This window comes from Trichoplusia ni, chromosome 13 (genome assembly GCF_003590095.1).
Source record: "Trichoplusia ni isolate ovarian cell line Hi5 chromosome 13, tn1, whole genome shotgun sequence".
NCBI lineage: Eukaryota > Metazoa > Arthropoda > Insecta > Lepidoptera > Noctuidae > Trichoplusia > Trichoplusia ni.
In genome coordinates this window covers 10,438,613-10,452,907 of record NC_039490.1, presented here as the reverse complement: position 1 = coordinate 10,452,907, position 14,295 = coordinate 10,438,613, and the positions used below count along the sequence as shown (strand labels likewise).

The window sequence follows — 14,295 nt, the reverse complement described above, 5'->3', positions numbered from 1 at the left end:
CCAGAAAATAATACACAATAATTTATTTAATTTCTATTTATAATGGTTTTAAATAAGCTCATAAAAGGGACTTTGAATTATTTTTGTTTCAAGTGGGCGTTAAACAGTTTGGATAATGTAACCTCTGCTCTATAGCATCTGAAAACTGTCATTTAAACATGACGATGGACAGAACGGTTAAAACGCAGATATTTTTGTTGTAACACATTGTTTCGTTTCTAAATATCGAAATAATATACAGTATACTTTAAAATAACACGTAACTTAATTTCTTTGTTAATTAAACGAAATATAATTGTATTTTTATAACAATGAGTTTTCTAAACCCTTTTTTGAGCGATAATATTCAATTTCAATGTGTTGGCAGTTGATTTTTTATACAATCTTTGTAACACATAATTGTAGATCACTTTGCTTGCTAGATTACTAACTTTTTCGCGAATGTGAGACATAACCGCGATCATATTTTTCTTTGAAATTTAACTTAATTTTCTAACCACTTTTAGCAGTATAGCAACCAACGAACTTTCGATAAAATACACTCCATGAGTATATAATTTCTACCTTTTTTAGGCACATCGTAAAACATCCACAAAAAGTTGTATGAAAAACCAACTACCAGAATTTCCCCACTATTGAATACCTTCGCTTGTCCACAAGTGGGCATCTAAAACACTCGTCGAACATAAAAACGCTCGCACCGGGAGCGATCTCACTACAACACGCACAGACCAAAACCTCACTAGCACCGAACCACGATATTAACCGTTTCTTTTGAGAATGTACTTTTATAAGTTTTTTTTTTAATAATAAAATACTCGAAGTAAAATATATTGTGAGATCTGCAATCAAAGACCGGTGAAAAGCATGCGGATTTCTTCATGACACACAAAAACCAACTTCTAAATTAAGTGAAATAAAGTTCACAATTGTTTGGCAAAAGATGACCGATAAAATGCCAGCTTTCTTTGAAAAAATATGGACTTTATTCGATCGGTTTTAAGTAAATTTTCGAGTATCATGATGATATCCAGCAACTGTTATAGATCCTATAATTTTACATAAAAAGATTCAATTTATTATTATTTAAAGCATTGCATACTACGAGTACTGCAATTAAATATTTTAAATACAAAAACTGATTACAGACAGTAACATAACAAAAACTGCGATTATAATATAAAAAAAACGTCATAAATTTCATGTCCAACGGATAAAATGTCAACATAATCAAATAAAATACATTTCATACATTCTCATACTTAATCGACGAATCGACGGCGTCATTGAGAATAAAAGAATATTATGTTACATAACATATCTTAATCAATACCAAAACAAATAACCTTTGTATGGAAAAGGAAGTTTGTTAAAAAAAAAAGGCCAGTTTCTTTACGAAACTAACTTGAACTGCAACGTTTTCAATATCCTTGAATACCGTACGTTACTCGAATATTCTTCCTCTAGTAAGTAGACAAATTTATCGATGGTTCCAATATTGAACGGCAATAAGACTGCCTTGTCTCAACGAACGTTCGCTCTGAGCGTTCATTCTCCATATGAGAAGATGTATTTAACATTTTAAGACATTTACTTGGTTTAATAAAACAACAATATAAGAAAGTACAAAAAAAATATTGATATTAGACGCCGTCAATCGTCCCAATCCTTATCTTTCACCTTATTAATGTCAAAACATGTCGAAAATAACCTCTCTTTTAGCTTTAAACGTTTATATTATTATTATTATAAATATATAATATATATGTGTGCGACTGTAGTCTACGTGTCAGGGTGGCCGCACCTGGCCTCGTGTTTGGGGGGACAGATTTTATGAAACGTCAATTTTAAGAGTGACAAATTTAAGTTACAGAAGTAAATTAAATATTTGGTGAATTTATCGATTTCTACTATTGTTAAAAACTTAGCTTTTCCTGTCAGTAGACACAAATAATAGCAATATACAATATTAAGAAAAGATAGAGATTATCGAGTTAAAATATAGTCTTGTAACAAAAATATCGATTAAAATGTACATCTCATAAAATCTATCCCCCAAACACGTTTTGTACAAACTGTATTTATAAACAACTTTAATACACACATGATTACATTATAAACAATTCATTACAAATGATTTTAACGTAAAAATATTTACATGATTTTTTATTTTGTAACCTCGTACATTTTGTGAGAATTATTCAAATATAAACTCCATTTCATATGTTTCTATACATATTTGAGAGTTTGTATCGATTTTAATTGCTGATCTTACCGAAACAAGGTTCTGCCTTCGCATTTAAAATTACAACAAAGTTTCAACCTCCGACAGGACTCGAACCAGCGACTCCTGGTTCAACAAACCAGTCGCTATAACAACTAAGCTGAGAGGTCAAAACTTTCCATTTTATCTTGTCGTATCGTACGTTGACAAGTAAGTTAACACGTCATTTGTCGAACAGGAGTGTCATTCCTATACATTTGAAGTTTTCTATTAGTTGTCTAATGCGATGTAACATTGTCCAGGCATCTACTTGAAAATCTCACAAAACTTACAAGTAATATCAACGCACAAAGATGAATAACTAAAAAGCAAACTCACGTATAACATACATGATTGTTTTAACATAATTATATTGATAAATGCAATGCGATGGCCGAACAAAACTGTTATAAATTTGTTGTGTTTCTGTTTTAATAAGACATGTTCATATTAACAGAGATAATAAAATATAATTTAGGTATTGTATTCAGAAACCGTTGCTGTTGTGTTTTATATGAACACGTTTTATTAAAAGATATATTAAATTTTACAATCAATACAAATCTTTATTCTGTATTACAATAATTATAAAAGTATTATTATTGCATATTATTGACCAATTGAATTTATTATTTCAACTGCAATTACATAAAAAATAAAAAATATACCTCAGACGGGACTCGAACCTGCGACTCAACAGTCCATTCAATTAAGCCACGGAGGTTACTAATCATATCTAAAAAAACGGCGGCAATATTTTGCTCAAAAGATTGCAATATTCGAACAAATATTGAATTTAAAATTAAGATAGACTTAAAAGATTTTTTAACCAACTGCTACAGAAAGAGGATAATATTTTCGATTCCAATGGTCAATAATATGTAATAGTTAATGTAAAAATTACAGACTAATTGTTGTGAAACCGTGCAAAAAGTAGACAACTGTTAAAACGAAGAGGTTCTTTTTTTAGCCATTTTTATGCAGTAGTAAGACTTTCTATATATTTAGACTTTTTAGTAAAATCAACACTGATTTAACTATTGTTTCCTAACATGATTTTTGCCCAGCAGTGGGACACTAAAAGAGAAACTGTCTTTCTTTTTCATTTAATATTCATCCTGGGGTTTTATTGATTTTTCAAGGCTTAAAAAAGGCTTATTACAAAATCACATCAAAAATCTCCGTGTGAAAATACTATTTAATTCCTTGCATAAAATATATTATTGTGTGTATGTATGAATACTAGTCAAAGTGTACGAATGTAAAAAAACCTACATTTCAACATTATAGTCTTACTACCGCCGTTCATAATAAAAAATAACTCTTCAAATAGGAAAATACGATTACTCTTTGCGCAGTTAATCTAATTTAATAAAACATTTACATGTAATCGTTTATTATCAAATATTGCGTGCTAAAGCTTGGTCCGAACTCACAGAATTGTATAAAACTTGGACTGGCTCAGTGAGGCGTCGTGGGAGCCAGACGCCGAACTACTAGTACAATAATGTTGCTTTAAAAACTCGTAGTAGATATACCTTCGTCTTTCTTTATACATGGCAATATATTAAATGTTTATCATTGTAACACTGAGTAATTTCAGTCGCATACATTAAAACTCGCCTTGAATTATCATTCTGCTACTGAACGGTGTAATGTAATGATAGGTACCAATCATAATTAGTACATTATTTTTTCTGTACGTAAGGCAACCCAAGTCCAATAGTTTTGAATAAAGTATATCCAAGATTCGCATTGCCTTGCGTATGAACGCGAATTATTAATAAAATCTCGGCTTTTTAAAGTTTTACGTTACAGAATACCTTTAAAACTCAGCATGAGACTTCAAGGTGACTTTAATTACGAGTGGGGCATCTCAAAGTTGAGTGTAGTTTGAGTAGAGTTGAATATATAACTCTGTGAGTACGTACGCGCTTTAGCTTACAGACTACGACTCAAAATGGAGGTATTTATTGTTTTGAGCTAACTCTATACATACATTTATGTGTGAGTATAACTTCCTCTGCTCTCGTTATGGGGCTCTGTGGACAAATTAATTTGTTTAAGTATAGTTTTTTAGTCTGATTTGAACGCAGATATGTTAAATATTGCTTAGTAATGTTCCTGTATGAGTATATAGTATTACTATGACTTAAGATGCAAATTAATTAATTATATAATGAAAAATTCAAACCTCAAACAAACCTGCGAATCCTGGCTGTACGCGCCAGTCGCTTTACCGACTAAGGTATCGAGAGTTCAATTTATTTTCATTGTGATACAACAGACAAATTTCTTTACATAAAACCAGTGTCGCGGATTAGGTCCCCGCGCAAGACAAGTATTCGTCTGACTTAAAAATGTGTGTTCTGAGTCTGTGTGTCTCTGTATATTTGACTTGAGTGTCAGTGAAACCTTAGGCGCCACAAACAAGCATTCAATTCCAATGTGTGTTAATTATTTTGCATATGGCCGCCAGTGTCTTGCACTCTATGATAGTGCGTTTTTTGTATCTGGGTGCGTTGATGACTTTGTCTGCGTGTAAGCTACTCACCGCGACTAGGACATGGAGGAGCAGGGCAGCCGCGGCGAGCCCATCTGCGTGAGGACGCGGTCCAGCCACTGCAGCGGCCCGTTCAGGTGCAGCTCGATCCAACACGGGGTCGACGTCACGGTCTGCCGTCTGCGGCCACAGAGAGAGGGTCTTACAGCTGAACAGTGATGAGGTAGCAGTAGTTTAGTTTGTTTACAGTTTAGACCGCTCACCTGTACTCCGCTCCCCAACCCTTAACGAAGCTCATGCGTATGGTGCACATCCTCGTAAGCTGGAACACCGCCTCGAAGCCCTGCGACACCGACTGCGACAGCAGCGCCGCGAACTCCTGGTTGTTGAAGATCTTCAGGTTGCAGCCTGTTGGAGAGCGCCGGGTCGTTAGTGAGCAAGTATCCAGTGGGAAATAGTAAACGTGTGGAGCAAATGAGTGGAGTAGCTGACCGGGCGGGATCTTGCAGACGGTGGCGGGGTGCCAGCCGTAGCGCTGGTTGCAGTTGGGGCTCTGCACGAAGATGGAGGAGTCGCTGAGGCACTCGGCGAACACCTCCCCGCCGATGTAGTACAGGCGCACGCCCTTGCCGATGTGGCGCCGCGTCTGCTCCACCACCTCGTTGCGGTTCACGTTGGACAGCAGGCCCAGGCAGAACCTGGGGGGGAGCAGGCCGTTAGTGTGCTGCGTGAGATTAAGTACTTTCTCCACGAGCGAAAGAATCGCGGCGATATTATCGTCGCATCACGCAATTCTATAGAGCCCTCTCTATAGAGCCGTCTCCACCCTGCGTCGTCGCTCGCCCGACGCGACTAACAGCGGGCGGGCTAGGCGCCACGAGCGCGCTGTCAATGTCATACGTCATTCAGAGTCACCTCTCGTCAAGCATCCTTTCTTTCACAACGCGTCAAGGAAACGCGGCGATACCGTAACGAATCGCCGCGGAAACGCTGCGAATAACCGCTCGTTCACAGAGATCCTCCGACAATATAAGGGTTGACTCGTTCAAATTTTCTCGTTCGTGGAAACAGCGCCTTAATGTCAGATCAGGCGGTGTTCTGTACAGACGTTAATTGTTCTTACCATCAATCCCTATTTACTGAAATCTAAGCTCGAAACATGGAAAAGTGTTTTGTGGCTGATAATTAAGTTGTAATTTTTTGGTAATATCAAATGTGGCAAATTTTACAATGAAAATTTGAAGTAGAGCTATATCTATCATTGTAGCCACCTTCCGGAGTGATTTTGGCTGCGAGAGTTATGGAGGACAGGAAGCAGATGCCTAGGCATCAGTGTCTTGCTATTTGCCTGCCAGGAGTCTGGAAACGACTTCTGAGACATAGTGGTGTCACAGAAGGAGGCGGTGGAGCGCGTTCGGTAAACCCCAGGGCGCCATACGTTGAAGTCAACGCATTGCCATACACCGACAAAAAAAATCGCGGATGACGTAGCACGACGGTTCAGATATAGTCAGTAAGAGTCTGACACTACCCATTTCCTCCCCCGAGGGAGTGGATATCCATGAGCATTCCCCCGGTCTGGAATCTAGGAACGGATGGCCAAGCAGATCACTGGACCAGACCCACTAAACACGAAGCGTCGCGGTTTCGATCTCTGCGTAAGATTGTTTCAACCACGAATGCTTGCTCTAAATCTGGGTCACTTTGTGCACGTTACTTGAAAACCCCCGCGACACACGACTCGTTTATAAAAAAGACAAATTAAAATAGCGTTAGGGTTAAGAGGCAGGTCAACGCGACTGAGGAGAGAAAAGGGACGAACTGGGGGGCAGAAGTTGAAGACCACTTGCTACATATACATACCTCTCACTATTACTAGGATCAGTAAACCCGTCCACTGTGATCGAGGGTTGCGAAGCGTGGAAGGTCTCCCCGACGCGCGTGTTGAGCTCGTAGTAGCTGATGCTGCACCAGAACGCGGGCTCGTGGTACAACACGGGGGCCGCTTCTGTTGCCAGGGCTACTGGCGACGGGGAGAGGCGGGTCAGGTCTGGAAGAAAAGGTGTGATAAGTTCAAGTGATTAGATGGTAAGGTAATGTTAAAGGGTATTGTGTTAGATGCGCTCATGTGCAAATGCGCTTAATGGCAAGATGGTCTTATGTGCACGACGTTGTTATGTGCAAGTTGCGCTAGTGTGTTTTCTGGGTTTATATGCAAAATAGGCTTATATGCGAAAGTATTTTGAGAGGTGTCGACACACAATAAAATTTTGGCGAGTACTGGATATGCTTAAAGGAAATTTTATATCAGTGCCTTGTGTGAGTTGACACACAACATAATGATGATGATGAAGGGACTTTAAATAGGTGAATGCTTGGAAATATACAAAGGTATACTTTGATACATCACCCTACCACATATAAAAGACTACAATAGTATAAAATAATAATAAACAAAATATACAAATTGTCAACAAACTCACTCATGTTGTCGTTGTGGTCCATGGGGTCGCCGTCCTCGCTGATGTAGCCCGGCGGCGGGGTCTCCACTGTCGATGAACTCCTGCGCATGTTATATACTGGTATTAGTAGATATCTCTTTTGATTCAAAGGATAATTTCAAGTGACCCGGTCCCATTTAATCAAGGTAAATGTTATGGGAAGATACCCGGTTCTTTATAAAGGCGTGCACGGGGACACAGGTTCAATATGCAGAGGTCTTGTTGAGAACTTTAATCTGAAATGTGATGGGGTATCTAATATTTCCTTTATTATGTTGTTAGATAATGGATATTTGTTATTTGTATTACAAAGCACGCAATGGTCTCTTTGTCAGGCCGAGTTAAAAGATACAGGGATGCGTGGAACTTGTACAGATAAATACAAGTCGGTCTCTTTTGGTCTAGTTCAAAGTCGCATATAGTCTCTACGGGATACCTTCTCTATAGGTAGGAAATTTATCTCAGAGAAAGTTAGCAAGAGATAATGCTTTCGTTTCTGTATCGCTGATTTTGGATAGTATGTTACTATCTCTGCAGATCCTGCAGAGTCTAGCCTTATGCTAATGTGAGGTTTAGTGACTAGTGTGTGTGTGGTACGTACACGTGCACGGTGGTGTTGCCGGGCACGTGCTGCGCCAGCGTGGCCTCCAGGTACATGGCCGAGTGCGCGCCCACCACGCCCGCCTGCATCACCCTGCGTAAACACTTCGCTATACACACAATACATTACATACATCATTATATTTGTGCTAGGTTATCTGTGAAGATTGATATTCGCGACCGCTACCAAGTAAAAACGCACAATATAACATTATTTTCTTTTGTAATATCACATTACTAATATACTTACATAGAGCATGAAACCATATTGTTACCAACATTTTAAACAATATTTAAATCGGTTTACAGCATTTTTTTCATCAGGACCAATATTTCCTTATAATCATGTCTCAAATGTCAATGGCCGTCCATTTATGATCATGACTTCTATTTCACATCTTTGGGATCTTTAACGTAGTATAAATATACTACACTAGCTGTCCCGGCAAACTACATACCGCCCAACAGTTAATGTTCAATTTTATTTGCAAATTTACCATATTTTAAAACCTTTGAAACCTATATCTATATTTAAAGAATAAAATGAGCCAAATCGGTTCAGCCGTTCTCGAGTAATACTCAACACTTTATTGCTTAATGTAGTTACAGGTGGCAATTTTAGGATCTTATGATATGATCGTTTTATACTTTATTAATTAATTATTTCACTTTTACATCCTTTTAGAGAGACACACGAACAGCAATTCATTTTTATATATAAGGCTCACGCGTCTGTATGATCGTGGTGCGGCTGGTGCTGCTGATGCGTCTGGTGGGGCTGGTGGGTCTGGTGCTGCTGGTGGTGGGGCTGGTGGTGCTGCGGCGCGTGGTAGTCCGTGTAGGGCGGCGGCGCTCGGACCTCCGCGTCGCCCAGGGTCCGCGGGACCAGGATCGGAGGTAACGCTGTAACGGGATAGAAAAATAAGGAGCCTTGAAAAATGTTTAAGAGACCACATGGTGTCTAGGATTTACCGGATGATTTCTTTCTCACATCCACAGCATGTTGAGAAAAGTAAAAGGCCGCCCAATCACCGATCTGTGTTTTGAGAACTACCGATCGCGATGGTACCACAACGTCATATATAATGAAGATGCCCATTTAGCAACATGGCAAAAAACTTGAAAAAGCTAATCAAAAAACTATCAAATCAGTTTGGGCGCTGGTCTGATCTTATAAAAATAATAAACATATCACTTATAAAATTAAGAATTTGTTATAATTATTATTTCGATTTGAAAGAAAATACGATTAGAAGCTAAACCTTTCATCAGCTTTTTATACTTATCACTTACAGACATAGGAAATAGTTTATGGGTCTCACCTGGTGAATCGATTTTATTATAATGATAAGGGTTGATGCACACCTCGTCCTTTTTCAACTGGTATGAGTACTCACAGTGGTCAACTGGCTTTAGTTCATGTTGGCTCTGTAATAAAATGAAAAAGTATTAAAAAAAAGACTTCTCAGTTTAATCATATTGAAAAACACACGCAAAAGGATACCTAGAATTACAACAAATATTTGTGGATCACACATTATGCTATAAGGGTTTCGAATCCGCGACACTTCGAGTAAAGTGCTCATAGGCGTGCCGATCATAGATGTCTACTCGGCTATCAATGCAGTCGAGAAATAAGATCAATAGGAATTTAGTATACATAATAATGTGTTTTAGGAAGTTGAAAAGATAATTAATTAAGATAGCATTATTATAGTACATAGGAACCTGTTGTTTCCTTCTCTGTCTGCCCTTATTCATAGTTTCATTCTAGACATTTAGAATAGCGAGCAAAAAATACCTATTATTATGGAATAACTTAACTTTTCCATCATTCATACAATGGAAATTCATACCAATTTATTATGCTTACATCATGCCGTAGACAAAGACAACCTATCCTCTTAGATATCATTGTTTCTGATGATTAATAAACAACTTTATCTATAAGCTTCTATCAGTGATATTGCAATTTGCAAATTTGTTTTTCATCAATACCAAAACATTTCCAAATTAGTCACTACCAAGCATTATCTACAATACAAGTAACACAATTACTATTTGCCTAATTCCCATTGGTAAGAAAAACAGGTATCATAAATTTCTAGCACATCTATACTCTATACTAATATATAAAGCAGAAGAGTTTGTTTGAACGCGCTAATCTCAGGAACTACTGGTCCAAATTGAAAAATCTTTTTGTGTTGGATAGACCATTCATCGAGGAAGGCTTTAGGCTATAAACCATCACGCTGCGACTAATAGGAGCTAAGATATAATGGAAAATGAGAAAAAAAACTGGGCAGGTATATCTAAATCATAACTTATATCTTCTACCCACGGGGACGAAGTCGCGGGCAACAGCTAGTTTAATTATAATACACTTAACACACACATACTCATAAAAATATCTAGCATTAACTTTTCAAGGGAACATCAACAGACACAATTTGAATCTAGCTAGTCATAGGTAAATATTTTCATAATTACTGTCAAGTAATAATTAGCATTATCACACATGATGACAATCACAATGACCTTGACAGAATCAATCAATCAATGACCTTTTAATCAATTTCAAATGCATATAATGTCAAAAATCTTGTATCAATCTAATTATAAGTCTTGTCTCTACAAATTTTTGTTTGACAACATGATTTGTACATTTCTTATGACTACAAATTATTGTTTGACATCATGTATTGTACCTATAAGTATAGCAAGTGCTCCTATTTTGATTTTACTTAATACTAATCCCTTAAATTTCATCTACTAGTTGAGTAATCAATAGCAGTGAATTATATTCATTGACAGAAGCAGGCTTACTCCCATGGCATTCTTTTTAGTTATGATAAAGTCCTAAAACTATTGAACCAAACTAAGATCTAAAAGCGATCCAGTATGATCCATGTCGTTAGCTTAGGATCGAGTGTAGTTCCAAATTGTGTCGTTCCTCAAATTAGCGTTAGTGTCGTTTTCCAGAATACCATTTTTTTTATTGCACAGGTAGGCGACCTACCCACAGTTCGTAATGTGTCGTGGGTTCGATCCAAGCATAGGACAAGCATTCTGAGTTACTTGTTCCGAGTTTGACTGTCTTTATGAATGAGACGTGAATTTTTAAAAATAGATAAATCCCAATTCTAGTAAGACAGATCCTTATTCTGTTAGGAGTAAACCTACTATAACCTTATTCATCACTTAATTGCCATGTTAATAAACATTTGCGTGAAAAGTTTCAACAATTTAAAAGAATTAACACTGCAAGTTTACCTGTAGCTGCGGCCAGCGCCACAGCCTGCAATAGACAACATGCGGCAAACCCTTGCGGTATTGACCATTTATCACGTTCTCGTTTGGTTTAACCCTGTGGAAGAGAGAAAATTTTTTAAATATAGTTTTTGAAACATAAGTTGCTGCAGGGGAGGAGAATAACATAACCTGCCACCATTTTGTAAAGTACAACACTTGCCGAATTTTTAAGGAGTTATAGTGTAACATCATATAGCGTGTTGTATCTTTCGCAACTGCAAGTGTTTCAGTAAGTATTGGTGGAAAGGGGAGGTCAGTTCAGAGATGAGGGATTAATTTATACAGAACTAATAAAGTATAATATTAAATTATATTAACCAATATTCTCAGAACTCCATCTAGCCTCAAAATAAGCAAAGCGCATATTATGAGTAGCTTTTAGGTGACTGATTAACATACTTATACATTTATTACTGATAGATACACACAGAAACATAACAAATATTCGAATCATCACACAAACACGTGTCCTTGGTTTTACCCACAGGTATAGTGGTCAAGGTCTAACCACTAGACTATTCCATAATGTAACAATTAAGATTTTTAATTGCTATTAACCTCAAAAAGTTCCAGACTATTATACAACTTTATCTATAGTAATATCAGAAAGCTGAATAAAAGAATTTACAACTTTATAGAACTTAAATGATACAAAAAACAGTAATCTATACAAGACTAAAACAGTTACAAAATCTAGTACTATTCCAGGACAAGCATGGTCCATCAGAGCATGGATATCTAGCCATTTGTATGCCTTACGTGTATGAGAGTTTTAGATACGATAGATTGAATATTTATATTCTTAATTTGCACACCACATGCATAGAGGATTTGTCAAAGATGACATAGTTAAGTGGTGCCGTAATAACAATCTTATGGCTTAAAGCAATCTTTTATGTAGAACCTTTGAATGAACGTCATGGAATAAGATAACATAGTGGAAAAATATAAAGAACACTTGCAAAACATTGATATGGTAGGAGAAAATGGTCAAAATGGAAATAAATAAGGGAAAACTAAGAAGTATGTAACAAGTCACTTGGCACAACGATTCTGAAAGAACATAAAAAAGTGATTGGTTATGCAAAAGTACCCAGAAACAGATCAAGCTACACAATTTATTATTTGCTTTTTTTAAAAGGCTAATTTTATTTATTCTCTGTGGTATGGGAAGATTAATAAAATAAAATTAGCCTATCAATAAATTTAAATACACAGTAGCATAATGTAAGAAAAGAACTAATAATTTTCTATACCATTATGTAGGTTTGGCAATAATCCTGGTTTCACAGTTCAATATATGAATAATACTAGAAAAAAGGGTAGTAAAAATGCACAACTAAATGTTAACAAAGAAAAGGGGTTTTATCCACAAAATTGGCGGCAAATGATTACCAGATGATCATCATTGAATAACACAGATCTGTATTACCAATATCCTATAAGTCTCTTATTGGCTTTATTCTACGTTCTACCGCACAAAATAGAAAACGAAGGTCTTAAAATACTTCTAAAACTGCGTTTTAACCACACAGAACACGATATATCTTCTAAAAACCGTAATTTTCGCATAAATTAGTGATTGAAAAACTCAATATACATAAACAGGAATATGTGACGTAAATTACCTTCAAGGACAAAAGGATATACGAATTTCCACCAAAATGTTCAAAGGACACACAAAATCACAATATTGTCACGCGCACAGTATCAAAATGCTTTATTGCTGTTATAGCAATTAAAAAAAAATTGCAAAGTTCAAAACATGTCCGCCATATTGACAAGAGGCTTCGATTTGTTTTGACGGTGTCTTGACCTTACCGATTTTGCGTCCTGTATGTTATTATGCAACAAAATTGCGATGGTCGTTACCTCCAACCGGGTCATTATAATATGCGACTATTCAATTCGGTCGGATTATAGGACCTACCGAAATAACCCGGCCGCGAAAAATACTTCGTTCACGAAGGGTCATAGGACTTGACTATGACTTTAGGGGCGAATAAATTATATTTTTCTATGATGTCCTATAGGATTCTTATATGTTTTGTTATTAAATGACTTCAATTTGGCAACTGTTTTATTGGATTTACGAACGTCTCCTTGCTTTGATTAATTCAACAACTCATCAATGAGCTGCTGCAAGCCAAAACCGCTTTTATTTCTAGCAACATAGAACATAACAACACTGCAAGTATTTATTAGGCACCGGAAACGTCATGTTCCGAAATGATTGTTATCACGAAAAAAATAAATCAATAAGGAACTGACCTGGGTATTGTAACACACTTGGTATGACTATTCTGACTTGAAATTGCTTTTTCCAACTCTTCCAGAGCTCCGCTTTTCTTTAATTTCTTAACTAAACTCTTCACTGCCTTCTCAGACCATTTATCTTCTGCTGCAGATGAACCTTCGGGTCCCTTTTTCCATCCTAACAGCCGTTTGACCACTGGTGGAGTAAGTGGAAACATGCCGCGACACTTCACTCACTATGTCATCAAAATATACAAATTAACATTTGAATAGCAAATGATAATATTCGCGCACAAATAAATACGTTCCGTATTTAGATAAACTATCGGCCATATTGCGAATAAATGACAGTTCACTTGTCAATCAACAAATAAAAATATTGCTGTCTCGCTTATACCCCGGCTTATTTGAAATGACTTTACACTCGTTATCCATAATCTTATGTTATAATCCTTGTTTCATTGCCGATAAATGAAAAATGACTTGTAAATATAGGGTATGATATTCACTTGATTCTAATTGTGCAAGAAATAGGAACTTTTAAATGTCTGTTTGGTATATTGCCGTCCTATTCTTTCGATTTTTTTTCTATTGCAAAACAAAAGGCATTTGTTCCATAGACATTTAAAACCAACCAGTCCTGTTATTAGATTTTGAGACTTTTTTCAACTTGAAAATGTTTTGAATGTATGTAAAATATCTAAAATTATAAAACTCCGAGTTTATTTCAGGCTGTGATGTAGAAGGTGACAAAGTATGCCATCCTGCTACATTTTAGATCGTTATATTTATATCTTTTTACGAAAATTGACTTCAAAATCAAAGAAATCAAATTTCTTATTATGAGTTAAGTATAATTC

At 36.4% G+C, this 14,295-nt stretch overlaps 1 protein-coding gene across 1 annotated transcript; it reads right to left on the bottom strand.

Moving 5' to 3' along the window:
* Nucleotides 1–3,242: 3,242 nt before the first annotated feature.
* On the bottom strand, nt 3,243–13,848 carry LOC113500333 (mothers against decapentaplegic homolog 3). Its single transcript, XM_026881085.1, has 11 exons — nt 13,451–13,848; nt 11,141–11,234; nt 9,190–9,295; nt 8,596–8,770; nt 7,869–7,961; nt 7,250–7,329; nt 6,630–6,816; nt 5,259–5,464; nt 5,030–5,174; nt 4,818–4,946; nt 3,243–4,305 (listed from the first exon to the last, which is right to left on the bottom strand). Exons 1-10 carry the CDS (start codon nt 13,651–13,653, stop codon nt 4,823–4,825), a joined length of 1,413 nt encoding a protein of 470 aa, XP_026736886.1. The 5' UTR covers nt 13,654–13,848; the 3' UTR covers nt 3,243–4,305; nt 4,818–4,822.
* Between the last annotated feature and the right edge of the window lie 447 nt (nt 13,849–14,295).